Below are 27,914 nucleotides of genomic sequence, written 5' to 3'. Positions count from 1 at the left end.
GGGAGGATTCAGGGTCACCTGGTCCAGCCCTAACTATATGCTTTAGAAAAAGGAAAGTTTTAAGCCTAATCTTAAAAGAGAGATAGTGTCTGTCTCCCGAATCCAAACTGGAAGCTGGTTCCACAGAAGAGGGGCCTGAAAACTGAGGCTCTCCCTCCCATTCTACTTTTAAATACTCTAGGAACAACAGGTAGGCCTGCAGTGCGAGAGCGAAGTGCTCTAATAGGGTGATATGGTACTACAAGGTCATTAAGATAAGATGGGGCCTGATTATTTAAGACCTTGTAAGTGAGGAGCAGGATTTTGAATTCAATTCAACCAACAAAGACCAACCCAACAAAGGCTCCAAGGAAGTATAGACTCCCAGGAGAGCAGAGACATCTGAGGAAAACGAATCGGGAGCAGACAATCAGAACAATCACAGAGGGCAAAGATCGAAGTAAGGCACAGGAGACCACCAACTGTCAAATAAAGTATGAAATAACCTAAAAGATAACAACCAAAATACTCAGACACACGAAAAGTTAAAACTGTAGAACAGCAAGAACAGTAACTACGAGAATACAGAAAAAAAGCTTCTGCACAGAAAGACGAAGAGGAAAATCTGAGGGAACTAAACAAACTCCATCAACTCATATGCAACAAGAAATAATACCCAGCATAGTAGAATAATAACAGGAATGGAAAAAACTAGGAGCATTAAATTGAAACCAAGCCATTCCAGTTCATTCAAATGTAACTGTTACATGTTTCAGTAAGGTCTTCACATAATGTCAAGGTCAGAGCAGCCACTGACACCACAAGGGTCATGTCCTCGATAATTTATGTGAAGATTGCTAGATTTTTATTCAATGTCCATGAAATGATCAGTTAATCAAAGTGTTGCTCGCTGGTCAAAGTAACAAAGGAAAAAATATTTTTTAAATGTCACCAATGAGATTAAAGTGGGACTGTGTGTTTTTACATATTGTGTGCTTTTATTTTGTCACTTGCTAATTTGTTTCAGTTTTACTTTCACTGACTGGTTAGATGTAGGTACTAAAACATACTTTGGTCATTTTAGGAAAAGGTTCAGGTTTAGGATCAAAGTTGCCCCTTCACACAAGTAACCGTGCATGTTGAAAAATGACAAATTAGAGTGAGAGACCTGTCTCGTTAATGCCATAAACTGGACCTTCAAGCTGTGCAGCCAAAGGACAGCTTGTGTGCAACTCCAGCATCTCTGGATCCGCTGTAAGACCACATTCACCTGTTTACTTAGGCCTTCCTTAAAACTGACATGTTTATTAGTACCTTTATGAGTTCTTCAACTCAAGGTATTGGACTGAGGTTGAAAACAAAAAGGGAAAATTTGCCTGCCAAAGGTTAAAACATTATAAACCGACTGTTGCTGGGATGAATATCTGCTGTGGTTTTAAGAGGTGCACAGTCTTGAGCTCATATTTCAACTTTAACCCTGACAGCAGTGGAAAAAAAGAGGAGAAAATTAGACAAGGGAGTTTGAAGTCAAGTGTTTTCAAAATGATACGGTTTGAAAATATGTCTTGGAAGTATAAATTGTTGGAAAACTAACATAATAAATATTGGAAATGAATTTGTGGATTAAAAAAAACAAAAACAAAATTAGACCTGATACTCTGGTGGAGAGTCACTGAAACATTATGTTACTGATATTCAGACACACAGTAAAACCATTAAAGAAACTGGGCCTTTTAAAAGTTCACTGTTATTTGCAATAATCCTTTAAGCTAAATTTCATGTTCACAGTCAGTGAGAGGCTGGAGCAAACATCCAGGGAACGGAAGAAGCTTTCTGTTCTTCCTGCACCTAAACTAATAGTTTCAATGAATCAAAAGCAAGGAACAAAGGACTCGATTACACTGTGATGTCACATTAGTTGTGTGTGTGTGTGTGTATATATGTGTGGCTGGCAGATACTTTTAAGGCTGCTGTGACTGGGAGTGACATTCCCCAGCAGGGAAAATGTATCAGTCTAATTGGCACTCTGTTTAAAATTCATCATCTGTGGACAGACAGTGGAACAGCGTGGCAGTCAGTGGCTGTTTGGTGACTACGTTCGATCGTCTGGCTTTGCAGCAGGCTTGGCCTGCGACTGAGAGAGAACGTGCGGCAGGAGCCTGCGTATGTAAAACAAACTGTTTGGGCACAAGTGTCAGGTAGCGCCACATCTCGTGATGCAAACTGCCAAGGTTGCACAGCACCGCTTCTCTCTTGACCTCTCAAGATGTAAATAATTTATCTAGTCTAATATTCCTGTAGGTTGTAGCATTCAGAGGAAAACAAACGTGTTCCTCTTGTTCCTGCACAAGACACTTATGCCCCCCCCCTCCCTCCACACACACACCCACTGCTGCCACCACACACATCAGCTCCCGCCTTTCCTGGTGTGCCAGTACAAGAACCTATGAATCGCTCAGTCAGCTTCTTTTCTTGTGAAAAAGCACATTTCATCTCATTTGTTTGCATTTTTTTTGCCTTAAAAAGTTTGCTGTCCCAGAAGGAGTAGGAGTAGGGGGAAGGGATGGGGTAACCAATAGGCCCAGAGGCTGGCCTGCTTGGTGCCGTGCAGCCAACCTGCGCACATTTTCCCTGCGGTCGCTATTTAAGGAGAGTGAAACGCTATTAATATCTTTCTACCGTTTCCACCTTTCTCCGGTCTCTCCCTCTTCTTTTTCTCTGCTGACGACACGCTTCCTCCTCCTTTTCACTCCCTGCTACTTCACCGTTTTCCTCCCTTTTTTCCTCTCCAGGCACAGCTCGTTAGTCCAATGAAAGTCTAGAACTGTGTTTATTGTAGTTTTCTTTTTGTGTCCCCATTACGTGTAACTGTGATATGCTAAATTGCCACAGTGGCATTTGACATAGATTCTGATGTGTTTGTCAGACTCTATAAATAAATCTCACGTTCCAACCGAGCTTTTCTGAGCATTTGTTCAAGCCGGTCTATATGTTTGCCAGTGCGTGCCCTTGCAGAAGGTGTCACTGCAAGTGTGTGTTCAATAATCGGACCGTGCTGTTATTTGTGTTTGTGCACCTGGAGCATGTGCACAGATTGCAGGTCAATGCCTGAGAGTCGTCGTCAGAGCCTCAGGGATCCAGGCCGGCGCCGTCCACACAAACACGCAGACACACACATGTACAGTAATAGGTACTATGACGTGACCCCATGGCCCTTTCAGTTTATGTCAGGCGTGTCCAAAGTCCGGCCCGCGGGCCAACTGCGGCCCGCGGTCCAGTTTTAATTGGCCCGCAAGTAATCTTATAAATAGAATAGAGTATGGCCCGCACTTCAACTTTTGCTTGAGTGTATTGCACTTCTTAGTTTTAACACCAGGGGGAGCTGCTGCTGATCAAGGCAGTTGCTCCACCAAAAAGGACAATCACAGAAGAAATTTACCCCCAAGTTACTAAACATGGCAGAACCAAAGAAGCCAAAGGTTGAGTGAATGCAGAAAATTTGGGAGAGTGAATATTTCTTCAAAGAATTCAAGGAGACGTGTGTCTGTTTTATCTGCACTGAAACTGTGGCAGTTATGAAAGAGTATAATGTACGACGTCATTATGAAACCAAACATCAGGCCTATGCATCCTACACTGGTGCTGAGCGAGAGCAGAAAGTAAAGCAAAGGGTAGCTCTCCTGCAGGGTCAGCAACAGTATATTTTTTTTCGTGCTCAAATTGTCCAGGAAAAGGCTCCAATAGCAGCTATGAGGTCGCCCAACTCATGGCAAGACATGGCAAGCCTTTTTCAGATGGAGACCTCATAAAACGCTGCCTCGTTAAAGTCACCGAAATAATGTGCCCGGAAAAAGTGCAGGACTTCAACAACGTCAGCATGTCCAGAAATCCAGTTGTGCCACGCACTGAAGACTGTCAGCCAACATTAAACTGCAACTGTCTGATAAAGCTGTGCTTTTGATTTTTACTCCATCGCATGCGATGAGAGCACCGATGCCACAGACGCCGCACAGCTGCTAATTGTTTTGCGGGGAGTGGACGAGAGCACGAGCGCTTTAGGTGAGTAAAAATATATTCCACAGTACCCGTGTGTTAATGTGCAGGTACACATGCTTCAAATATCAATAATGCGCATCAATTCTGTCACTACCCTGCTTTTGCGCACCACTTTCTTATATGCGTTTTTCTTGTTAACACACAGAGTACACACCGCTGTGCACAGCGCACGCACACGCAAAGTCAGCTGATCTCATCTGATGCAGATCTGCTCCTTGATCAAGTGACATTTGTCCGGATTTTTGCCACGAGTGGCGTCGGACCAGCACCGCAGCTGGATGGCCCGATTTACATACCCAGCGCAGCTGATACTCCAGAATAATTTACTAAAATTATATGGACTCCTGTTATTAAGTCCAGTGCAGTCTGTTAATGTTGATAACCGTTTCAAACGAACGTTAATAGGTGTGTTGCTAAGCCTAAGAACTTAAATAACAAGCTTGAAATGTCCCCGTCCCATTTTCCCCTTTATTGTTTTTTCTCTGTGCTGTAAATCTTCTGTCCAAGAAGAAATCTGCTGCTGTTCTGAGAATGAGCTACCAAAGCTTTTTCTGAATAAATTAATAAAGATCCATTTATGAAAAGCTGTGATGAAGGCAGTTTTGTCTTTAATTCAACAATATAACACATTTGACCACTTTTAAGTGATTTTTAATACACTACAGTTAAGGTTATATACCTAATTTCTAGTAAGTGGCCCAGCCCCTCCTATATTTTTATGTATGTGGCCCTCAGCGAAAAAAGTTTGGACACCCCTGGTTTATGTTCATATTCACCTGCTCTTATTTTCCTGCTTCTCTTTAACTTCTTTCCCTTCACTGACTGAAATTGTGGAACTATTTTTTACTTTCACTTTAGGTACTTGATACCTAATTCTTATAAATATATGGTGAAAATAAAGAATACATTATCTCATTTTCTTTCTCTGTCTTCTGTACTGCCGCCTCCTCGTCCTCCCCATCCTCTGTTTTCTGTAACTGATAGCTGCTTTATCACCAAGTCATGATTGAATTTAACCTGCATTTTCCCACAATCCAGCTCTGTTTCTCTCGACCTGGTATACTGGCTGGTGTACGCATAGAGTGCTAACATGCACACACAGTGTAATGAAACAATACACAATTTCATGTATGTTTATTAGAGCTGGTAACACCTTTTTATCTCCCTTCAGCGTACTCACAGGCCGGCCGAAGTAATGTGAGAACTCCTTTTTCACTTATGTATGCTTACAGGAAAACAGCAGTAAAAGCACCTTGCCTAGCTTCCATTAAAAGCAATCTTCCTGCTCTGCGAGCTGCCGAACATTCATTTGTTGTCTGCCCCGCCAGCAGACCAATGACCCTCTGGAGGTCTAAAGGCCCAGAGCCAAATTCTGTGCACTTTATACATACAGAGGCTTGTGGTCTGTATTACAGATCTTTCAGCATAGAGATGCTTCTCTTTCTTTCTTGGTCTCTCTATCTCTCCCTCTCTTACTGTGCTTGCATTTTTCTTGATTCTCCACCGTGTCCACGAGACAAATTACACTCTTGGATTTTGGAGAAAAGTCAGATATTCTCTGCACAAAGCAGAGCATGCATTATTCTTTTTATAAACTTCTGGGGCAATTACTAAGCCTTTGAGCAGACAGCCTTTCAGTAAACTTATTGAGTGGCTCACTTACATAATGTATTGTATTCATTACATCATGGCAATCTTTTTGATGTGAAACATCTACACTACAGTTTTCACAGGACACATTTGTAGTCCTGTGAAAAATTAAGTACACACTCACTATAGGAATTAAGTAACAACCATGTGTTGCTAATCAAATCCACTTGATTAACTGATAAATAATAAGCGTGAGCACCGCTATAAAAGCGGATGTTTTGGTACGCTTCTAGTCTGGAGCATTCGTGTGTGTGTTAACACAGTGCCAAGCAGGAATGACATCAGCAGCGATCTCAGATAGACAAGTGTTGCTGCTCATCAAGGGTTACAAGGCCATCCAAACACTTTGATCATCCACAAGCAGAAACATATAAGTCAGTCTACCCAGGAGTGGGCGTCCCAGTAAATTCACCCCAAAGTCTGCAAAAACCCAAGAGCTACATTTCAGAATCTACCAGCCTCAGTCATCATGGTAAATGTTAAAGTGCACGATGGTACCATTAGAGAAAGACTGCACAAGCATGGCTTGTTTGGAGGAGTTGCCAGGAGGAAACCTTTTATTTCTAAAGAGAATATAGCAGCTCAGCTTAGGTTTGCAAAGCTGCATCTGAACAAGCCACAAGACTTCTGGAACAATGTCCTTTGGACAGATGAGACCAAAGTGGAGATGTTTGGCCATGATGTACAGCACCAAGTTAGGAGAACACCGCATATTAGCACAAACACCACACATCAAGTGTCATGATGATGGTGGATAGATGTAGCCACATGACCCGAGTCGACCAAGACCTCGAAGAACACAAGTCAAATGTGGGTCATGCGAGAGGAAAACGCTCTCAAGCAGAGCAGCAAATCTCCAGCTGGATGTCTGAAAAATACAATAATCAAAGTGCTGCAAAGGCCCAGTAAACGTCCATACCTCAACCTGATTGAAAAGCTGTAGTGGGAGCTTAAGAGAGCTGTGCATAATCAAATGCCTGCAATCCTCAATGAACTGAAGGTTTGTAAATAAGGCTGGGCCAAAATTCCTCCACAACGACGTGAGAGTCAAACAAAAAATGATTACTTCAAGTTAGCGCTGCCAAAGGTGGTTTTATAAGCTACTGAATCATGGGCTGTACTTAGGTCCTCATAGGACTGCACAGAGTGCTGTGAAAACTTTCTTTTTTACAGGACTGGATGTATGTTTATTTATAATGTGCTTTTAACCTCCTTTTCCTCTGAGGTCACCCGGGCCTGTAATCATCCTGTGCTGAATATGTAAAGCAACGGCACTTTGATCTCTACCTCATAAAAAACATTATATCTTTAATGCCTACCTCAAAAGAGCATTTTTACTCTAATATTTCTGTTCTTTCTTCTCAAAATTCTTACATCTCAATCCATTTTGAATATCTTTAAAAAATAACTTCAATATAAGGGTATTTTATTGAGGCAGGTTAAAGTCAAAGCTGAGTCAATTTTCTTTCAATGTCCCATGAGGCCAACCATGCTGAATTGGTGGATTTCAACTGATGCTTTGCTCTTAATTGACATTTCCCTGAAAGGGAGGGCGTGATGGTGTGCGGTGATACTGGGGTGGATGGAGAAAATGTGCCTTCAGCAGAAATGTGACTCCCTCTCGATATTCATCATGCGTGGCCTAACTGTCTGCTCGTCTGTTTTGCTTAATTATGCATTTATATCTTAATGTATGATAAGCAGAAAGAAGCAAATGCGTCTACTTGGTGGATCTTAACAGGCGTCTTAAATATATAGAAGAGCCGTAACAGAACGTAAAAGTGAAGGCAATGAAAAAGGACATCATACATGTCAGATAACTTTAAAAATCTGGATATTATGCAGTATCAGTGGACTCTTTGACTGAATTTCAGCATATTGTATTTTCCCTAGCTTCCACATATGACCACACCAAAACGAGCATTAATCAGCGTTGCCATCCAAACAAATCCCAAAAAATGGAGGGAAGCTGAAAGAGGGAGTAACACTTTGTGTTTAGTGATTTTAGTATCTTATTTTCCTCTGACATTTGCACCAATCAGGCACACTCCTGATAGGTGAAGTGAATAATTAACATTTATTCACTCATTACAGTGCTCTGCTGGGAAACCTGGGGCCATAGGGTTAATGTATATTTTAGAAGCAGAGCAGAGTTCTGCATGGCAACAGCACTCCCCGAAGGCAGCAGCCTCCCCCATTAGAACAAAAATACTCAGGAGTATTATTGAGGAGCACTTGAGGTGTTCACCCCAGATGTTGATGCGATCTTGACCTACGGAGGCTCTACACCCAGGCCCTGATTGGTCAGAGCTATTTTTGGCGGCACAAGGGGGACCTCCTTGACATTTTGTTTTAATGTTGTGACTGATAAGGGTACATATCCAACACAGTGGAGAAAATGTGATAATGTCCACACCATTTATGTAACTTTACCTCTCTGTAGCACCACCGTGGATTTTGAATCAAACAATTTGGAGCCTGTATTTCCTGAATAGTTAATGAAATAGTTTTATCAAACATGTGGAATTAAAGCTCAAATTCTGCACTTTGTGACTGTCTGATTAAAAATCTACTGTGGTCTTTTAATGCTACATGTGCGTTTGGATGATATTCATGCTCATCTGTGGCTTGTGAACAGGATGAGATGAGTTTTGAAGGGTTTGTTACATCACAGCAGAAGTAGATTTTATAAATATGCAGTCTAGTTGCATAAGCGGATACGATGACTGTGTTGGCGGTAACTCATTGAAGTGTATAGAAATTGCTGTATGCAAGGGATAGTATTGTATTCAGGTAAATGCAGAGTTGTGTTTCTACGGGAATGTTGTGTCTGCATTTTGTAAAAGTCAAGCTGTCGATCCCGCTGTCTGTGCTCTAACTTGTTTCCTGTCATAAAGCACAAGTCAATGAACCCCCCTGAAATGCTGCCCCAACGAATCGCCTCCTCACTGTATTACACACAACGCTTTGAGTTAATTGGAGAGGAAGGAGAGGGTTTAGTCAGCACATTGCTCAGCTGATGAATGACCAAAATGCATTGTTTGCCGAGAGTCATCTCAGTGTATTTTTCAAACTATCCCTTCTGTGGCTGGAGCACTGTTTACGCATCAAAAAAATATACAATGGTAATTAGGAGGTGTCTGTTTATTCACGCGTGGTGTCCGGTGTCTTTCTAGCTGTCTAAGATCTGCTCTGTCTTTCTATTTGTAGCGTCTCACTATTGGGAAACTGCGGCTGGGCAGGCAGACAAAACAAAAACAGTCTGAGAAGTCGCTCACTGACGCACATTCAGTTGAGAAGAGTGAAAATGAGAAGTGTTGATGAATTGCTGCTTCTTCTTTTTTTACGAGAGCACAAGTTAAACCATTCAGATCAACTAAATCTTTACTGCTGGATTTTAATCAGCTAAATTGATAATTAAGGTTAATATTATCGGTTGATATTAGCTGTTTTTATATTGAAATTTCTAACGGCCAATAAGTGAAAATGAAAAAAATAAAAGAAGAAATGAGAGAAACACCCATAAACCGTGTTACGTGTGTTGGGGTTGCATAGTTTGACCACCAGAGAGCACTTTCCAACTTTCCTGTGAGACACAGTCAAAGAAAAGTCAGGCAGAGTGTGAACAACTAAATAAAAAACTAAACTCAAACAAATCTGATTGTTTCATGTGTATAAAAAAAAGAAAGAAAATCAGCCGATATACTGGAAAATCAGAGTTTTAAATCATTCCATTTTAATCATTTAAAATTCCTAAAAATCAGTCAGTCTCTATAATTTATTAACAATTATACATTTTTTAAAATATATTTTTGATATTAATGATATACTGGTTAGTGTTACTATACATTTTAGCAGGTTATAGTAGCCCTTTAAAGCATTACTTAGCCGCCCTTTTTGTCTGATTTTAATAAGTTCCTCTTCCTCAGTCGTCATGTTCCAAATGTGGTCATTTCACTTGTCTTAAATAACTTTTCAGTAGCTGGGGCCACATCCACATTTGTAGGAGGTGTGAGCGTGAATTGAGGCTGCGGTTTTGGGGAAAGGCCTCAGAGGGGAGTAGCTCACCTAATTATTGATTTCCTCCCAGGCTTCTGATTGGCCTACAGTTATATACATACATTCGCTTTGGCGTGGTCTTGGCAGCGCTTGATGTAGTTTTTTAAGTTTTCGTGTGGAGGCAGATGTGTTTTAGATGGTGTTTGTGTGCACGGGATTTAAAGAGTGAAAGCAGAAAGCCCCCATTTAAAAATATACCCATGCACATGTCAGTGTAGCCTTATCTACGTCGACTTGCTACAGCTTTTTAATGTAGCAATGAATGGCTATGTGCAGCTGTATATTCTCGTCAGCCACATCGTAAAGCAGCTCATTTGTAATTGTAACTTTACAGCCTGGCGTCACACAGAAATGGACGATGCTGTTTGAATGATTATTTTCCCCCTAAAAACAAACATGTAGATCTATTTCTTCACATCATGACCAAAGAAATAAATCCACATATTGCCTCCTGTCTATCTGTGCTGCCTTCCCTGGACATTTGTTGGTTTTTCCTGATCAATCAGTCAAGAGGTCACAAAAAAGATCTCCTCATTTATTCTTGCTGCTGCCTGTTATTTTTGATGTTTTCTTACACTTCATGTGAACCCAAGAGATGGTGATAGGAAAGACGAATCAGGTCTTTCTTATCATTTCTTCTTCTGTTGAACATTTATTAATAAATAGGTTCCCAATTTCTTCTTGTTTTTGTTTCACATTTGGCTGTTGTCCTCTGTCCCAGTGGAAAATTTCTCAGTGGAAACGGTATACAGATCAGGCTTTGTGTGCTTCTCGGTTCAGCTGTTGTCGTCTGACCTGCTGCATTTTTGCAAAGCAGCTTTTTAATGCAAACGCTTAAAATGCATTTCATTTCTCACACATTAGCCCGGTTAGAGACTTGTTGATCGTATTACCGATCGAAGATAAAGGGCACCATTGTGCGAGGCTTTGAGAACTGGTTTGGGGTCCAGCAAGTGTTCTCTAACTTTGGGCTGTGACATGTAGACCAGCTGGACCAGCAGCTGCCACCTGGATAATCCTGCCTTGCTGTTCTAGATTTCAAATGGCACAAAGGGCAGCCAGGGAGTGGTTGTGTGTTTGTTCATTTCTCTCAGCTCTTTTTTGCTGTATCTTTTACCCACTTTGTTCTCAAATGGTCCTTCCATGTTCACTGTTATTGTGCTGTGCATCATGTTGTGGAGCTGCAGAGTTGCAGTATGTGGTTAAAGCCACAAGCAAAGCAGCTGGGCTCCATCACGCTATTGGGGTGATCTGTGATAATCTTACCATTGTTGAGGTAATCTCGGTGTGGGTAATGAAGTTTTTGTGGTTGTCTGACAGCTAGTTTTTAATCCTCCTCTCACCGAGAATATGCGATTAAATAAATTCATTGTAGCTCTCTTGAGGAACCAATTATATATATATAAAAACAATAACATCATTAACGGATAATGAAAATAAAAAGAAACATTATTTTCTAACATAATCAGCATGCTGTCGGGTAATACTGAGCTTCCTTTAATCGCACTGTCAACACTTACACTGAATCTAACAATAACTTTTTCCGCCTGTTAAGTGGGACAGCGAGGTACAGTAGTGCCAGCGTTTTTCTCTTTTTAGCCCCACACAATTCCAGAAACACACTAACATGAAATTAGAGTTGATGCCCTGTGCACAGTGAGGAAAATATTGTTGAATAGCATCAAATGTTTTGTTGTTCACAGCTAATGTCTGCATGTGAGAACTTTACCGCGATAATAGATTTGGCATTTTAAAATGTTCCCTAACAGTTGTCCTGAACTTAATGATGGAAATTCTGACTTCCCACATCTGCAGAGACACTGAAAAAAATTAAGTGTTTATATTAACATGAGAGCGGCTTAAGCATGAGACAGAATCAGTCAGAATTTATGTTGTGTTTAATTTCAGGGGAGTTCTTCAGCTCAAGTGGCCATTACTTCTGTGGGGTGAAGGTTTTTTCCTAGCTGAACTGCAGGTTTCCATTTGCTTAACAAAGGGACATTTCTAATTTTAACATTCAACTAAAAGATTAAGACAATACTATGCTGTGCTATATTATACTATACTATTAATCTGTGGGGTTTCTGAGTTATTTTATCCATAAGAATAATAATAATAATTACATTATCCATGTCCCATGAGACCAACCCTGCTGAATTTTTATTATATTATATAATTTTATATATATATATATGTTTACTCCTGATGATTATATATATATAACTGTGATGTTATATGTGCAAACTTACTGCCTCTTGCGTCTGAGTCACCCAGTAAAACTTAATGGCTCATTGGTGGCAGGAAGCAGAGTTGTTTTTTCACTAATTGGAAGATTGGTGGTTCAATCTGTGGTTCCTGCATTCCTCATGTCGACTTGTCCTTGACCAAGATACTCAACCCTAAAAACTTTACCTGATGTTTGAGTCGTGTGTGGTGGGAAAGGTGTTGTATAAGATTGGCTTGTTTTGTGCTGTGAGTGGAGAGCGAGACTAAAATATCATTAGCATGTCACAATAAAGGTTTATGGCAGGAATAAGCAGTACTTCTGATACGCAAACCACACTCAGAATATCGAGTGATTGGTGCCGTTTTTCTCGTCTTCTGATTTATCTTTAACTGTTTTATTGATTTCATTGATCGTTCGCAGAGTTTATTCAGGATGTTTCACAACAGAATGAAATCATTTCTGGCTTGTATATGAACCACATTTTTATTTTTTGATAATAAAAATAAAAATACAATTAAATCTGAATATGAAATACAATTTTAAAATGCATTTATTTATACCTTTTATATATTCAGTTGCTAGGGGGATATTTTGGTGAGTCCATGCAAATTGTAACCTCAGTTTCCTGTTCTTAGCTCCCAGGACTGGGACTGGGTGCGGTCTTCTGCTGCTATAGCTAATCTGTGTATTTAGAGATGTTCTTCTGCATATCTTTAGTTACTGTTGCCTTCCTATCAAAGCAGTCTGCCCCTTTTCCTCTGACCTCTGGCATCAACAAGGTTTTTTCACTCAGAGAACTGCTGCTCATTGGATATTTTCTCTTCTTCAAACTATTCTCAGTAAACCGTACAGATGGTTGTGCACAGAGTTGCTGCCATTGCTGCTCATATTTGCAATAATGAACAGTTAAATCAGGGTACCTAATAAAGTGGCAGTTGAATGGCCTGGCAATTTATGCAAAAAACAAACAGACTTGGTTCCATTAGAGTGATTTTTGTCCCACTCACTGAATATGACCGTTTGCATTGTGTTACGGATCAGCAAATGTTTTCTTGCTTTGTGTGCAGTAATTTTTTGTGTTAGCGGTTAGCCATGCAGAGAGTAAACAACATATGTAATGAACTGTGTGTGCAACTGGTGTGTTTTTGTGTGTGTTTCAGTTTTCTTCTGGTGTTCAGCTGCTTAGTGCTGTCCGTGTTCTCCACCATCCCCGACCACCAGAAAGCCGCAAACCAAGGTCTCTTCATCCTGGTAGGACCCCTTTCTTCCCTCTAGTTTGCCCTCTTGTTTATACTTATACAAACACATTTATGGCAGCTCCAGCGCACATCGTCACACGCTGTCCTTGCATGCATGCCGTCTCACTTACTGCAGTGCATCCATGCGTGCTTGCGTATGTGCTTTTCTTTACCGTTAGCGGCGCAGATAGCCATGTAAGCAGGTGGGAGGATTCAGGTGTTGTTGACTGCGCAGGAAATCACAGACATGATGCACTAATCCTAATAGCTATCCCTTAATCTCCTCTCTTCCTCTGTACTTCAGCTGCTTTAGTGAAAGGTAATGGACACCCTTTTCCTCCTTCCTAACCTGACTCGTCCTCTCTCAGCCACCTTTTTCCCCTCTCTCTTCCCACCTTGCGCTTCATAACGTGTTATTTAATGGGAGTACTCTTCACTTCCACATTCCCTCCCTTCACTCTTTCGATCAATCACCTGGCCATTAGCAGACAATCACCCATTAGTGGATTTTACTTACACGAACATTTGCTCTAATGACAGATTGGTTCGGCGCATTTTAAACCGTCTGTGCGGTCCAGAAACCTGAAAGCAGGAAAGACGCGTGGAAAATGGTTTGACTTAAGTCAGAACTCTAAAGCTCTTGAATTTTCAGTTTAGAAGCTGAACATATGACACGAATGTCCCAGGCTACGTTTTTTTCTCTCAGCAAAGACCTTTAAAATGATATCATGGGAAAGGTTTAATAAACAGAGTGCAGGGAATGTAAATCATGTTATGAAGATTCACATTAGTTCATGTGTTGCTGTAAAAAAATGGAAAATATACTTCCCAGCTAGATGTTCATCACATGCAGTGTGACATATTGTGTACTTTTCATGTTACCATGATCCTTTCCACAGGACTGATATTTTTCCTTTTGTTTTTCTTTGTGGTCGCTCAACATAGAGGCTGTGTTGAGTTCACTTGAAAGGTAACATGGTCCTTTTTCCGAAAATGGTATTTAGCGTGTGGCTACAACACAAGCTAAACATAACCATGATCCAAAATGGATCACTGGCAACTTGATAGATGTTGGGCACATAAGATCATAAGTATGTTTCCAATATAAACACCAGATTGCTACTTTGAATAAAATAGACAGCTCTGTTTGGGAGGCAGTCGATGAGCGTGACACTGGTTTAACAATTCAATGGGAACCCTGTAAAATGATGATTAGTTGAACAAACATAACTGACCCCTCTCTCGCTCTCTGTGTCTGTCGCTTGCAGGAATTTGTCATGATCGTGGTGTTTGGCTTGGAGTACTTCATCAGGATTTGGGCAGCCGGATGTTGCTGCAGATACCGAGGATGGAAAGGACGACTGAAATTTGCCAGGAAACCTTTTTGTGTCATAGGTTAGAGTGTGTTTATTTGTGTTTTCCACCTGTTTTCTACTGATGTGGTGCTGAAAAAGCAGCTTAAAGTTGGAACCACTGACATTTATGGCGTTAAGAGGGGGTGAAATTTCATAATTCACAGAAGGAGCCTGTAAGGGATGTTTCTCCTCTTATGGGAGTTGCCTCTATAATAGCTACATTATGTAACACTGGAATAAGCCTGCGCCACGTCGCTGGAAAATAGGTGAAACTATTAATGTATTCATATAAAAGTATCCTTCAGATGCTGTTTCTTTCTTTGTCATGATGTGAACATCTTCTCTCTAGACTTCATAGTGTTCGTGGCGTCACTGGGAGTGATTGCAGCAGGCACGCAGGGCAACATCTTTGCCACGTCCGCCCTGCGCAGCATGCGTTTTCTTCAGATTTTGCGTATGGTGCGCATGGACCGACGAGGAGGCACCTGGAAACTTCTGGGCTCTGTGGTGTATGCTCACAGCAAGGTGGGAATGAGAGGCTGATAAATATGCAGTTAGCTCCCTATGTTTTTGGGCGGTGACACAAAGTAAGAGTTTCAAAAGTAGCTTAAATAAGAGTTTTTCAAATCAAACAATGGCCAAATCAGTTACTTAATTTCAGCCCAACAGAGCAGCTTTTCAGTTACTGAAGTCAAAACTGGAGGTGGAGAGACCCACAAACAAGCAAGGAGTAAACATGGCTTTCAATGATGGCCCTGGGATCTACACTTCAGTCACTAAATGCAAAATTTCATCTACATGTTAAAAGTAAAGGTGAAAGTTTGCACTTCGGTGGCATCATGATTGTTTGATTTAAAACCCACTGTGGTGGTGTACGTTGTCCAAACTCATACACATGTTCTGCCATGTAAACACAGTTTATCTGGTTTATGTTTAAGCAATAACATTTCATTGATTAAGTTGTACACTGAAAATGAAAAGTAAGCTAATACACAGTAGCCACTTGCAGCATTATGGATTATTATAAGAGCAGAGAGGAGGCTGAGGGCTGCCATTAAAAGGCCCGCGATGACATGATGGGAGCTAATGGGATAAATATCTCAATAGCTTTCAGCGTTAAGGAATATCTTGTAACTCTAATGGATGACCAGCCGTTGTTTGATTACATTCACAGCCCTCAAACATCAAACTCGCTGCTCATTTCTGGCAAATTAGCTGTTACTTTGTTGTGCTGACTTCATCGCCTGTCACCCAGCATTCGGTTGGAGAACACATATATACAGCTGTCATGATGATGATGGTGATGAATTGATGCATCAGCTGTCTGAGCAGCCAAAGTGGAAGCCAAATGTGATTATGATGAGATTTTAGCCCACAATGATAATAGAGATACAGCAGAGACTGTGGTGGATTGTGATGCTGCTGACAGGTGTGACTGATACCACTGTCTGTCTCACAGGAGTTGATCACAGCCTGGTACATAGGTTTCCTGGTCCTGATCTTTGCCTCCTTCCTCGTCTACCTGGCAGAGAAAGACATCAACTCAGACTTCAACACTTATGCAGACTCCCTCTGGTGGGGGACTGTGAGTATTGCTAACTGTGCCCATATATGGACTCCCTTCTTTTATGCAAACATCCCTTTATCATCTTATCATCGGTGATTTAAATGCTCGAGTATACCCAGATGACACAAACATAATCGAGGGCTTGCAAATATCACAGGACCTCTGGGATCTATAAATGGTAAATGTCTTGTTTTTGGCAAGTTTGTTTAAAGAAGACTCAGCTGTAGGTGACTGATTGTTGTGTTGTGTTATCTGAATGTGCGTTTCACAAACCTTTAGGCATGTGAGCTGTGCATTTTGTCTGTCTGATTGTCAGCAAGACTGCAAAAAATCTTCCGCGATGGAGCAAGAGCAAAAGAAGAGCCCATTAAGTTTTGGCGTGGATCCACAGAGCTTTTATTAAACTTCTCACTCTTAGTCTTAGAGGAGGGTTCAGCGTGAGATAATTCACAGTGATTTCATAATTAACAAAACGTGTGACCTCTAGTCACTGCAAAACATGTCATGAAAGATTGCTGTGGTTTTTTAATGACACGAATCACGGGTGGAAGTGAGTGCACTTTCGTATCAGATCTTTTGTAGAGTGTGGGAGCAACTTCAGCTTTTGTGAATAATGCTTGAAATAATTTGCTCTTTTTAAAAGAAAGTGCAACATGTCAGTGCAGTTTGTGAAAACTGGTAATTTATTAAGCCTCTCCTGTTTTGAGCTTGAGATCTGTGTTTCTTCCTCTACTCAGATAACTTTAACTACGATTGGCTACGGTGACAAGACCCCTCATACGTGGCAGGGACGGCTCCTAGCTGCCGGCTTCGCTCTTCTGGGAGTCTCTTTCTTTGCCCTGCCTGCTGTAAGTCTCCTATATTTACTCACAGTTCGCGACTCCTTCGGCATAGCCCAAAGTCACGAGTTGCACTCCTGACTTTAATTTGATCTTTGACCCTCAGGGAATTTTGGGGTCGGGCTTTGCCTTAAAGGTTCAAGAGCAACACAGGCAGAAACACTTTGAGAAGAGGAGGATGCCTGCAGCAAACCTGATACAGGTGACGGCCACAGAGTCACAAAAGCTGTTTCATTCGCACTCAAGCAGGAAACCACACAGGCTGCTAACTTTCACTCTGTTTTTATTGCCTTGTGTTTTGTTTCTTCAGGCTGCATGGCGTCTCTACTCTACAGATGCCAAACACTCCTATCTAACAGCTACTTGGTACTTCTACGACAGCATGTTGCCTTCTTTCAGGTAGGCGCTCCTACCAGGCTGAGCACTGAGTGGATTCAGCCATCAGAAATCTGCGGGCACCTTTGGCAGTGTTTGGTTGGAGTGTAAAGGCAGACAGAGATTTGAGAGTTGCATCGGAACATTTCCCAAAACGCAAATCCTGAAACACGTAGAGAAGTTTGTAGTTTAGTTTCTGCTCATGCGTTCATATCGCTGTGTAAAAACTGCACACATCATGTCTGCTACCTGTAACCCTCTCTCAGGTAAACTGAGGGTTGTAGTGACAGAAATGGTTTTGATTTGCTCTCCATTTATTATTTCAGATTTCTGTCACCTCGTTGATTTTTTCATATTTTTCTTCTACGCAGTGGTTTCTTACATTTTGCATTTATGTCTTAATTTGACTATTTTTGATTTGCTTAAAAGGAGGGGAACCTGAGAAACATGAAGAGACACGTGCATCTGTTTACATTTAAATTAAGTCAGGCTTGCATTGCCCGATTCTTACTCTTCACACATATACAGTACTGTGCAAAAGTCTTGAACTACTCCCCATTTCTTTATGTTTTGTTACCTGGCAATTATTAGAGGAATGTTTTGTTTGTTCATTTATTTAATTTGTTAAGCCACTTAACATTTTCCTATGAATCATTCAAGCAAAAAAATAAATAAAGCGCTGAACCAGTTCTGCTTCTGTGCGTAACAGACGACAAAGAACCAAGGTTAAATTGTATCAGTTTAAAGAACATGTGGACAAGTGGCAGATCTAATAAAACTATCTGTAGCAGATGAGCAGTATCTGAAAGCTATGGCTGTTAAAATAGGGAAGAAATCCAGCAAAGTCCTGACACAAGACTTAAGAGATGCATCTGGCCCTTTAGTCGATTCATCTCCTGTTCACTAAATCCTCATCAGAAATGGTCTCAGTGGAAGGGTGGCTGCCAAGAAGCCATTATTAAGGAATGGAAACCTGAAGAAAAGGCTGAGGTATGCCAAACTGCACCAGAACTGTACTGAAAAATAGTGTCAACAGGTCTGATGGAGGGATGAATTCAAATTTTGCATTTTTGGTCGACTCTTCAGAATGCATGGAGGAGGTCAGGAGAGAGGTAGAACAGTGAGTGTCAACAGCCTCTGTCTTGTTTGGGGCTACATTTAAACCAGAGGGATCAAAAACTGTCAAAACTGATGGAATTATGAACACAGAAAAAGTACCATTAATTTTTGATCCACTAATTTAGTACCATATGGAAATCATCTGATTTGTAACGGCTTCAATTTTCAGCATTGCAGTGATCACAAACACATTGCCAATCGAGTAAAAGCAAACCTGCACACAAGGAAAACACACAAGGAAAGACTTTTAGTCATGGCTTGGCCTCTCCAGAGCCCGGACATCAACACTATTGAAACAGTGTGATCATCTTGACAGAGAACAGAACAAAAGGCAGCCAGCAGAAGAGCTTTGAATGTCCTTCAAGGAGTCTGAAGAAATATTCCTGAAGACTGCTCAAAGACACGATAAGAAAGCTTGCCTTGTCCCTAGTATGCTGTGTTTCCATGTACGCTTTCACGTGTTTTTAATATCTCTGTGCACCTATTTCACATTTTCATAGCAAAATATAAACAAATCAGCTTTGGCTCAAGACATTTGCGCAGTACTCTACATCTTAGATCTCTCATGTATCCCTCTTCTTTTGAGCGTTCGGACCATCGATTTGGCCTTTTTGTGAGTTTTTCCTCCATTTGTTGCCTTTTTGTTCATTTGTTCATGTGTTTTTTGTTTATTTGTGCATGTGGGTGTCAGAGAACTGACACTACTGTTCAGTCACCTCCAGAGACAGCGTAACACCAAGAAGGTTCTCCACAACTCCTACCACACGCTACTGTCTGGGCTGCGGCCCTACAGCTCCCCCTACCTGTCGGGGGACAGGTACGCAACAGCCTCACAGTACATTCAGGCAGGGTGTAAAAAGTCTGCCTACAGTCCTGCTGTAGGCAATAAGACACAGAACAATACACTCAGCAGGTGTACACATGCAAAAGACGCGCTGCTTCCAGAGCTTTCTGCATGGGCGCCTTTTATCTAACAGTTCTTCACTAATGTGATCTGAGACCACTGTGTTGCAGGCCCTCCTGCTTCTCTGCATCTTTGTCTGCTTTAGCGCATACTCCTGCCATTTCCACCACCTCTTGCTGTTCACTCACCAGTTTCCTCTTCCTGTCTTCATCTTTCTTCCCCTATTATTTCCATCGTATCTTTTCCATGCCATCCATCCTCCATCCTCCATCTGTTCTCAGGAAGGCAGAAGTTCCATGCAGGTTTGTTCTCCAAGTCATGAGATGTGCTTGTTGAGTAAAGGGCATTCATAGCTGGGATAGATTTATTAGCATAAACTCAAACCAAAGTAACACAGGGCTGTTTATCTAATTTGTAAACAGTGGAGTTATGCATGAGAGCGAAGCACATTAAGGTTTTTGAATATTAAGTTTTGTTGGTAGGATTGTCTCGTTTTTGAGGAGCTGCTGTCCCACCGTGATGTTTAATGGACTGTCTTGATGAATATACTCAGGTGAAGCATTACCTTCTACCCTGGCATGACCCTTCCCCACCGACTGATCCAACCCACCTCCTAACCTCTAACTGAGTGTGTCTCAGTAATCCAAACTTGCCTCTTAGAAATATATTTTCCAGTTGAAGGTAAAGGAAGAGGCTGTTTGGACCACTGAGATGTTACACCACACCCCTCCTCTCTCCGTTTCTTGCTTCTGCTGTGTTTTATCCTCACGGGTAACAACACGTACTCAGGTTGTGTCCCAGAACTTCTCCACCACCCTCCCCCACTTCTTCCACTCCTCTCTTCCCCTCACTTCCTCTCTCTCTCTGCCTTGTGTGTCTCCCCAGTCAACTCCTCTCTAAAAAGCGGGGTCTCTTCCGGATACACGCTGGCCGCAAGCAGAGGTATCCACGGCAACAAGCCTGTGCACGGGGCACGCTAAAACATCACAGATCAATACCTAGCATCCTCCTTTAACGGCACATCCTCCTTACCTTGCCTGAAACACCCAAAAAATTGTGGGCCAGTGCAGTGATTTAAATGTTTTGTTCATGGAAAAAGAAAGTCTTTTAACAATAATCACTTAAATTAAAGTAGCACGACTTAGCTGATGCTAAAGCATTTCATTTTGTTTTAAACAATCAACAAGCTACCATGTGAAACTTCAAACAGTCACTACGTTCTGGTCCACAAATGCTTGCGTGAATCCTTTATTATAAAGACATGCTCTCCTATGTTTTATTCTGAGGAAATTTCTCCAAGTTCATCTTTATTGTATTGCTGGAGAATGTAGAGCTGAATGTTTTTGTTTCGGCAAAGAAGCGACGAAACCATGTGTTAAAATCACTACAAAAGTCGTGGGTGATTTACGGCTCTGACAAGTTAAACACATGGATTTCGAGGATTTTGAGGACATTGAGTATTCCCTCAAAAATCAGTGACTTTTTACTCTTTGAAAAGTCTGATAAATGTCATGCTCTAGTCTTCCTGCTTTCATTTCAGTTATTCGGTTCAGTTTTTAGTCTCTTCTTGGAGAAACTGCTTAAATGATTAAGCATGCTTTTCACTTTCCTGTTCATATTAGTCATATTAGTTTGCATACAGTGTATTATTTAGTGCTCAAATACTTTTGATTGCATGCAGTATTCCTGCATGGCTGTGGAAAGATTCAGTAAAGTTCGTGGTCCTCAGTGGATCCAAATCATTTTACGTCCTTTCCCAGCAGCATGCACACTCCTTTCACTCTACCTCCCCCATTTCTTCTACTCTAACCAAAGCATTTCTCATTGCTTGGATGAAATGCGGTTCCCAACAACACTCCCAAGCTGTTTATATTTTCATTTAAATGGCCGGCTACCTTGTAACACACGCAAAACAAAGAGTATATCATCGTAAAAAACAAAATTCTTGAGCGAATGACTTGGCTGAAATTGCTCCGTGGTGCATGTTTGCGTTGCCTTAAGGATCCGTGACAGGAACATGTGAGTGGCCATAGTGTTGGGTTGGACTACAAGTGCATGCCATAACAACAGCGTTAGGAGTCAATCATCCGTAGAGAAAGGCTGCCAAATAGCTTTTGTACTGTAAAGAGATGACCTCACGTATGGGGCTGACTTGGTGGTGAGTGGTATAGAGTACTTAATGAGACACCTTTTATATGGCTGCACTTTGAAGCCAATATTTTGATGCTTATACACTCTGTTGAACGGATTAAGAGAGCTTTTCTGATGGTAGGTGGAGCATTTTTCCGCCGTCCCAGCACTAGTGCAAGTCTTGAATCAGGTTTCAGGTTTTGATTTTGCTGATTCAGGTGCTGTGATAGGCACATTAAATGAACAAATCCTCAGGGCAGAATGAGTTTCTAGCAATTCAGAGTGCTGCATTTGGACACTGCCTCCGTGATAAGTCAGCTAGTCTGTCCTTCGTTGAGACAAAATATAAATGTCTGTCCGTCTCCTTGCTTTGTCTGTTTGTATATGTGATGACTGTTTAGAAAGACAGGCCACATTTTTGGTGTTCTTCCACAATTACTAACAGACTCCTTTCTAACTAGCTCAGGCTGCCCTTCTCCTGCTTCCCTAAGCTCGCAGGATAACACGGTGTAGTGACCTGTAAAGTCAAAGGCATGGACATTGCGATCAGTGACAAAACTGCATTTATCCAAAGTGAATACCAGTGCCTGCATATGTTTAACTCTTTCTACTTCGCTGTCAGCGGTAAAATAGGCTTTCGGGATCGGATCAGGATGAACAATTCCCGTTCATCTCAAACCATTCGGAACAAGGCTTCGCCGTTGCCCCCTAGCTCCGGCGTCCGCCGCTCTCCCAGCCAGGAGAACGTCCCCGAGGCCACGAGCCCGGGAAAGGTCCAAAAGAGCTGGAGCTTCAATGACCGCACACGCTTCCGCACTTCCCTGCGCCTCAAACCGCGTCCCCCTGTTGACGGTGAGCAGCCCACACACACTTTCTATTCTCTTTGCATTTAAATGTGTCTGACTAACTCACCTCTGCTCTGGCCCAATAGAGGGACTCGGGGAGGACAGCGTGGAAGACAAACCATACTGTGACGTAACCATGGAGGAGGTGATCCCAGCAGTGAAGACGCTTATACGAGCTGTCAGGTGAGTCCTGCCATCAGCTGTACTTCCTGAAATTGAGGTTTTTTTTCTTTTTGTGTGAGTGTGAAATAAACATTTGGAGGTCCTTCCTTAATTTTTAAAATTGTATTTCTGTACTTGACATCAAAAACTTAAACACTAGTTCATCTGTATTTACACTGTCTCGTTACTTATTTAGCAAAAAACACCCTTACTGCTTCCAGTAGTAGCAAGAATGGACTTAACTGACCATCAGCAACTGTGAAGACCTCTGTGGATGCAGAGGTTTTGGCAGTTTGCATGTTTGCAGATTAACCTTGTGAATATTCACAAGTGGAAAACTAATATAACTTGTTGGGACAAAATCCTCGTCTCTCTGAAAAGAAAATGGCAGCATATATATACAAATATACAACAGAATGACTGAAAAAGAAAAGAATCAAGGTGTGGCATTGGTCGAGTCAAAGCTCAGACCTCAACCTGATTGAAAAGCTGTGGAGGAACCTTAACAGAGTTTTGCTTAAACGAAGGACTCAAACATTAATGAACTGAAGCAACGCTGTGAAGAAGAACAGGTCAGAAATCCTCCACAGTGATGTGAGAGAGTGATAAAACCATTACTTCAACTTATTGTTGGCAAAGGTGACGCTACAAGCTACTGAATCATGGATTTGTTTAGTTTTACAAACACTGCTTCTGTATTTGGCTTAGCCTTTGTTGAGTAAATAGTGACACGGTGTAATATGTTGCTGTTCATACATGGTTGTAACGCGCCAAGCAGAAAGCGACTTTTTTATATTTTGAGATGTAAAATCTTTGAACTGAACAAGGTTGTGCTTTCTTTTCTACATGAGTGTAGTTTCTCTATTAAATCATAATTTTCAGCTACAAGCCGGAGCTGCTGTCCGTCTTGTTATGGACTGGATAAGATCACTCACCCACCAGTGGTGGTTCCTATTGTACACAGCCTTCATTAATAGGTGAACATGCCTCTCCTCCATTTAAGAGCTGGCGTGCGCAGATTCAGCTGACTGAGGAGAAATGTCCTCTTAGGAGAGGTAACTGAGCCCTCCTGCAGGCAGGGTTAGTTCCCTCCATGTGACCTTGTGTCTCAGCAGGCCCGACTCATTCATGTGTGAGGTGGCGTGACTGGAAAAATGTATTAGGGAATACACACACATCCAGATGATGCTGTGTCATTTCAACAATGACACCAAAAATAAGAATTTGTTTATACCTGTGCTGAGATTGATGTTAATTCCTATCACGCTGTCCTCTCTTTAGACTAGAAGAAAAGTGGAGAGACATGTGGACACTGGCCCAGTGTCCTCCCACCTTATGTACAGAGTCACAGTTTTTTCCTCATTGTGGCAGAAAAACTACAATTGCTAGCAAACATCTGGTGTTAGGGTCTAGCTGGTCTCCTGGGGTGCAGGTTGGGGTGGGCGGGGGGTGACGATGAGAGCACATTAAAATGACTGTGTTTCTGGTCCCTGATGTCAGCACTGTACCCTCAGAGCATTTCTCTTGATAGCGTGACAGCGTCTGTGTGGTTCCATATGCACTTTGAAAAATAGCGGTCATATGCATAAAATAAAAATCTATATATCACGACATCAGGGATTTTGAAATTCAGCTGTCATTCAACAATAACTTGTTTTAGACCGATTTCTGCCCTGTAAGTTCATAATATCCAGAATAACTTCACTTTCCCTGCTGCAATCACACAAAGGCAGTTGGTAAGTCAACTCAAGGTACCGGACTCCAGCTACAAAACAAGCGGTGTTGACAACATGTGACTAATTGTAAACATTTCTATTGTCAGCTGAGGCTGTAAACCGTGAGCTGAAAAAGCCAAAGAGGTTATAGCGGTAACACGGGCTAAAAGCAACACTCTTGGTGTAGCCACTCAGTGTGTCTGAGGAGATGTACAGCCCATAGTAATCTATTTAAAACTAAGGTACGAATGTGTACGCTAAGTGAAAAAGCCTGCAGTGTAAAAGCACTGAATAAATAAAGTCCATTTAAAGCCAAGAAGGAAAAAATGCAGACTGTGTCAGTCAGTAAACTTAGTGTGTGCAAAACTAGATAAGTAAATTGTATACTACAAGTTCAAGCCTTGATGCTTCAGGATTATTTTACTGTATGAAGGTTTACAGGAGAGTAAAGCTGCTAAACGCTCTCTCATCTCATGCTTAGTGGGTAAGTTACCATATATGCTCACCTCTCTCTTGTAAAACCTCTTCTTTTGGTTTATATTGTGTATTATACATCAACACCCTTTTTTAGAAATGTTTTTTCCCTCTTCTTATAATCTCACATAGAACACTGTAGATATTTTTCTGTGAAGAAAATCATTCCATACTGCATAGGGAATGCTTTACTACAGCGAGGAGCATTTCCATTAGGTACAGAGTAGCTGCTGTCTCATGTACCGTACACCTCCTATGTGTTTATAAGCCATCATCTTTACCTCTAACTTTTTAGCTGCAACAGAGGCAAGCTAGAGAAAGAATCCACCAATATTTTTCGGAGATCTGAGTAGGTGGTATTTTTGTTTATCTCTTATCTCTGATCTCCTACCTCAAACATGACCTGCTCTGGAGCAGGTAAGGTGTGTGCAGGTTACCATGGTGACTTCATAGCTTGGAGAAACAACAATCAGTTGTATATTTTCCAAGGTTCAAAGAGTATTATGATCGAATAGTTAACAGTACATATGCAGACACTTAGCAAGTGAACAGCTTATGCTGTCAGTCTGATCTGGACCCGAAAAGCTTGATTGTGTTGGAATATTTATTACACTTATGGTAACATAACATGGTTTTGATTACCTGGACAAAGGCCACAGACCAAAATGCATTGATGAAGTTGTTCTTCATACCACACTTGTTGCTTTCCTCCGTGCATGTTGGCAAAAGATGTTGTCAGCTGGTGTGAGTGTAAATAGCCACACCGCTGCAACTCATTGACTCTTAATATGATAATATGCTGAAATTAAACTAGTGAAATAAACTGGAAAAATGGAAGATTATATTACAGCTTTGATTCTTTATTGTATTTATCTGAGGCCTGCCCGCATTTATTATTTCACTAATAAAAACACCAGTCTTGGATTTGTCGCATGGTGTTTTTTAGGTGTCTGTATCTGTGGATACAGCTTGCTAATTTATCACTGGTATCATATTGGTATCAGTATCATATCAGAAAAGCTGCATCCGTTCTAAAGACAGGCAGTTATGAAATGCAGCACATTTATCTCCTGACCCACAAGGTCAACAGGACATCTCTGTCCCGTCTCTCAGGTTTTCTAAGTTTGATGCTGTTTAAACCGATCAGACTTTACTCTTGTCCACTTACTAATGAGCTGTCTGAACACAGTGCTTGTTAACACATAGAGTGATGCTTTCTCCTCATTGGGTGCACAGCAGATGGATGTTTACCATTGCAGGGATGATGTATAATGGTTTGATAGTGTAATGCCACTGATAGGCCATTATATGATCTCTCCTCTGGTTTTCACTTGACTCAGCAGATAGCTCTGACCTCAGCTGCTCAGTGCTGCAGACAATAGAAGTGAGGAGCTTCCTATATATAGTGCAGGTGTGTAAACAGCAGGTGCGTCACTGTGTTAACACACACATGCATGCAGCTTCTCAGAAAGGTATTTGAGCGATGCAAGTGAAAACACCACATTTTGCAGCAGGTCTTAGTGCTGATCTTTCACTTTCGGTGCACGTTATTAATCAGTGCCCGGCTGACTGGATAAATGCGTAAATGCCCATTCTGTTTGCGTATGTGTGAAGGGATTGGTAGAGGGAGAAAGGAGGAGGGTGTGGGGAAATTAGGTCTGGTGTTTTTCTGTATTTCCTCTATTGTAAGTCTCCTCAAAACAAATCCAATAATCTACAGTACTGTGCAAATGTCTTGAGCCACTGCTGATGTGTTTATATTTTGCTAGAAAAATGGGAAATAGGTGCAGAGAGTTATTGAAATGTGCACAAACATACGTGGAAATACAGTATATGAGGCAAAAACTGAGTTTGTACAAATCTAAGCGTCAAAGTGAATTTTTGTTATGGCCTTTATTCTTTAACGCAGCCTGAACTCTCTTAGGAAAGCTTTCTTGTAATTTGAATGATTCATAGGTCTGCGTTAAGTGGCTTAACAAACAAACAAAACAAATATTCCTCTGAAAATGATCAGGTTCAAGGATTGAACTGAAAATGAGTGAAAAAGCAGCCAATGTCCAACAAATAACTCTCCTCATAAAGAACTTCAGGAAGCCTGGAGAACTATTGGTCAAGCCCACTTTGAAGTCTGACTCGTGGGAAGCAAAACAAAAAGAAACGATGGGCTCTGATGAAGTGACAAAAATAGCTTGGGCACGGCCACTATTTATTTTAACCTTGAATCATCAGATTTTGTAGGGTTTCAGCGGAATATTTTTAAACTTATCAGATTTACACTTCAAATTGTCCATAAGCATAGCTAGCCACATACTGTAGCTTATAGGGTTCATTCATTTGGCAGGCAGACTAGTAATCTAGTGAAGGATCAGACCTGCAGGGGCTCACCCTACATGGCCCACGTAGAATTTGTGTCAGCACAACAGTCGTTTTTAATTCCCAGATAAAACCTTGCCATTTGAGACTATCAGAGATCCAACTTTGCTGACTTGCAAATATTTGCATTGGCTAAGCAAGCATTTTAGGGCACAATTGACACTTCTATCCCTTCAGTCATTACTGTGTTTTTACGTCTCAGCTTCCGAGAAGTCGGGGGGGGGGGGGGGGGGGGGGGGGTGGTGGTGATGGTATCTTTCTGTGAGCAGTGCCAGCTGTAGTGTAGAACTGCGACTGACAGGAAGTTAACTGGAGGGAGAGGGGAGCCCTGCTCTTACCTGACTGTGTATTATGAAAACCATATCAGTGGCCAGGAAGGAGAGTCAGCATTTTGAAGAAATCCTTGGAGGATCCAAATCTAAGCCCGCCCCCCCTCCCGTCCTGTCTCAACCTTTTCTTTTACCCACACCTGAGACCCACCCTGGCAAAAAATCTGCACCTACCTGCAAAATAAGAAAAGATCGCCTGCAAAAATACCCCCAAACGCAGAAGTCATCAAGAAATAGAGTGCTGCGAGAGGAGGAGGAGGAGGAGTGTGCTGACGGCTGCTTCGGCACCAGCTGCAGACCTCCACTCCTCCTCCTCCTCCTCCTCGCGCTCCTCTTCTCCTTCGCTTGCACCTTCTCCCTTTCTTTGCAGGACGCTCACTATACAACACGCGGTCACTGGAAATGCAAGAGCTGCAGACCTCAACAAAGGTTACAGTGGTTATCACAGAAAATGACCCCTCTCGCGAGTTGAGATTTCACTGCTCGTGCATCGCCCACATGTGCACTTGTGCTGGTGT

General features: G+C 41.6%; 1 protein-coding gene and 1 long non-coding RNA gene across 5 annotated transcripts in view; both read left to right on the top strand.

The window, feature by feature from the left end:
* Positions 1-27,914, top strand: part of kcnq4 (potassium voltage-gated channel subfamily Q member 4) — a 60,994-nt gene that overhangs the window by 27,642 nt on the left and 5,438 nt on the right. For 2 of the 4 annotated variants that reach the window (XM_019350565.2, XM_013270644.3), the window contains exons 2-11: positions 13,132-13,222; positions 14,478-14,604; positions 14,914-15,089; positions 16,024-16,149; positions 16,869-16,979; positions 17,077-17,172; positions 17,281-17,369; positions 19,156-19,281; positions 22,121-22,350; positions 22,430-22,526. In XM_019350565.2, the coding sequence (XP_019206110.1) occupies positions 14,487-14,604; positions 14,914-15,089; positions 16,024-16,149; positions 16,869-16,979; positions 17,077-17,172; positions 17,281-17,369; positions 19,156-19,281; positions 22,121-22,350; positions 22,430-22,526 (1,169 nt within the window). In that variant the 5' untranslated portion in view covers positions 13,132-13,222; positions 14,478-14,486. Of the gene's footprint in view, positions 1-13,131; positions 13,223-14,477; positions 14,605-14,913; positions 15,090-16,023; positions 16,150-16,868; positions 16,980-17,076; positions 17,173-17,280; positions 17,370-19,155; positions 19,282-19,649; positions 19,671-20,253; positions 20,311-22,120; positions 22,351-22,429; positions 22,527-27,914 lie in introns of all 4 variants that reach the window. The other 2 variants (XM_025902325.1, XM_025902326.1) reach the window with 2 other exon arrangements.
* LOC112843512 (uncharacterized) lies at positions 4,007-4,308 on the top strand. The gene is made up of 2 exons (XR_003215900.1): positions 4,007-4,038; positions 4,181-4,308. It is a non-coding gene; the product is annotated as an uncharacterized LOC112843512 (long non-coding RNA).

The sequence above is a fragment of the Oreochromis niloticus genome, linkage group LG22 (assembly GCF_001858045.2).
Source record: "Oreochromis niloticus isolate F11D_XX linkage group LG22, O_niloticus_UMD_NMBU, whole genome shotgun sequence".
In the NCBI taxonomy this organism is placed as follows: Eukaryota; Metazoa; Chordata; class Actinopteri; order Cichliformes; family Cichlidae; genus Oreochromis; species Oreochromis niloticus.
This window is presented reverse-complemented; position numbering and strand designations above follow the sequence as displayed.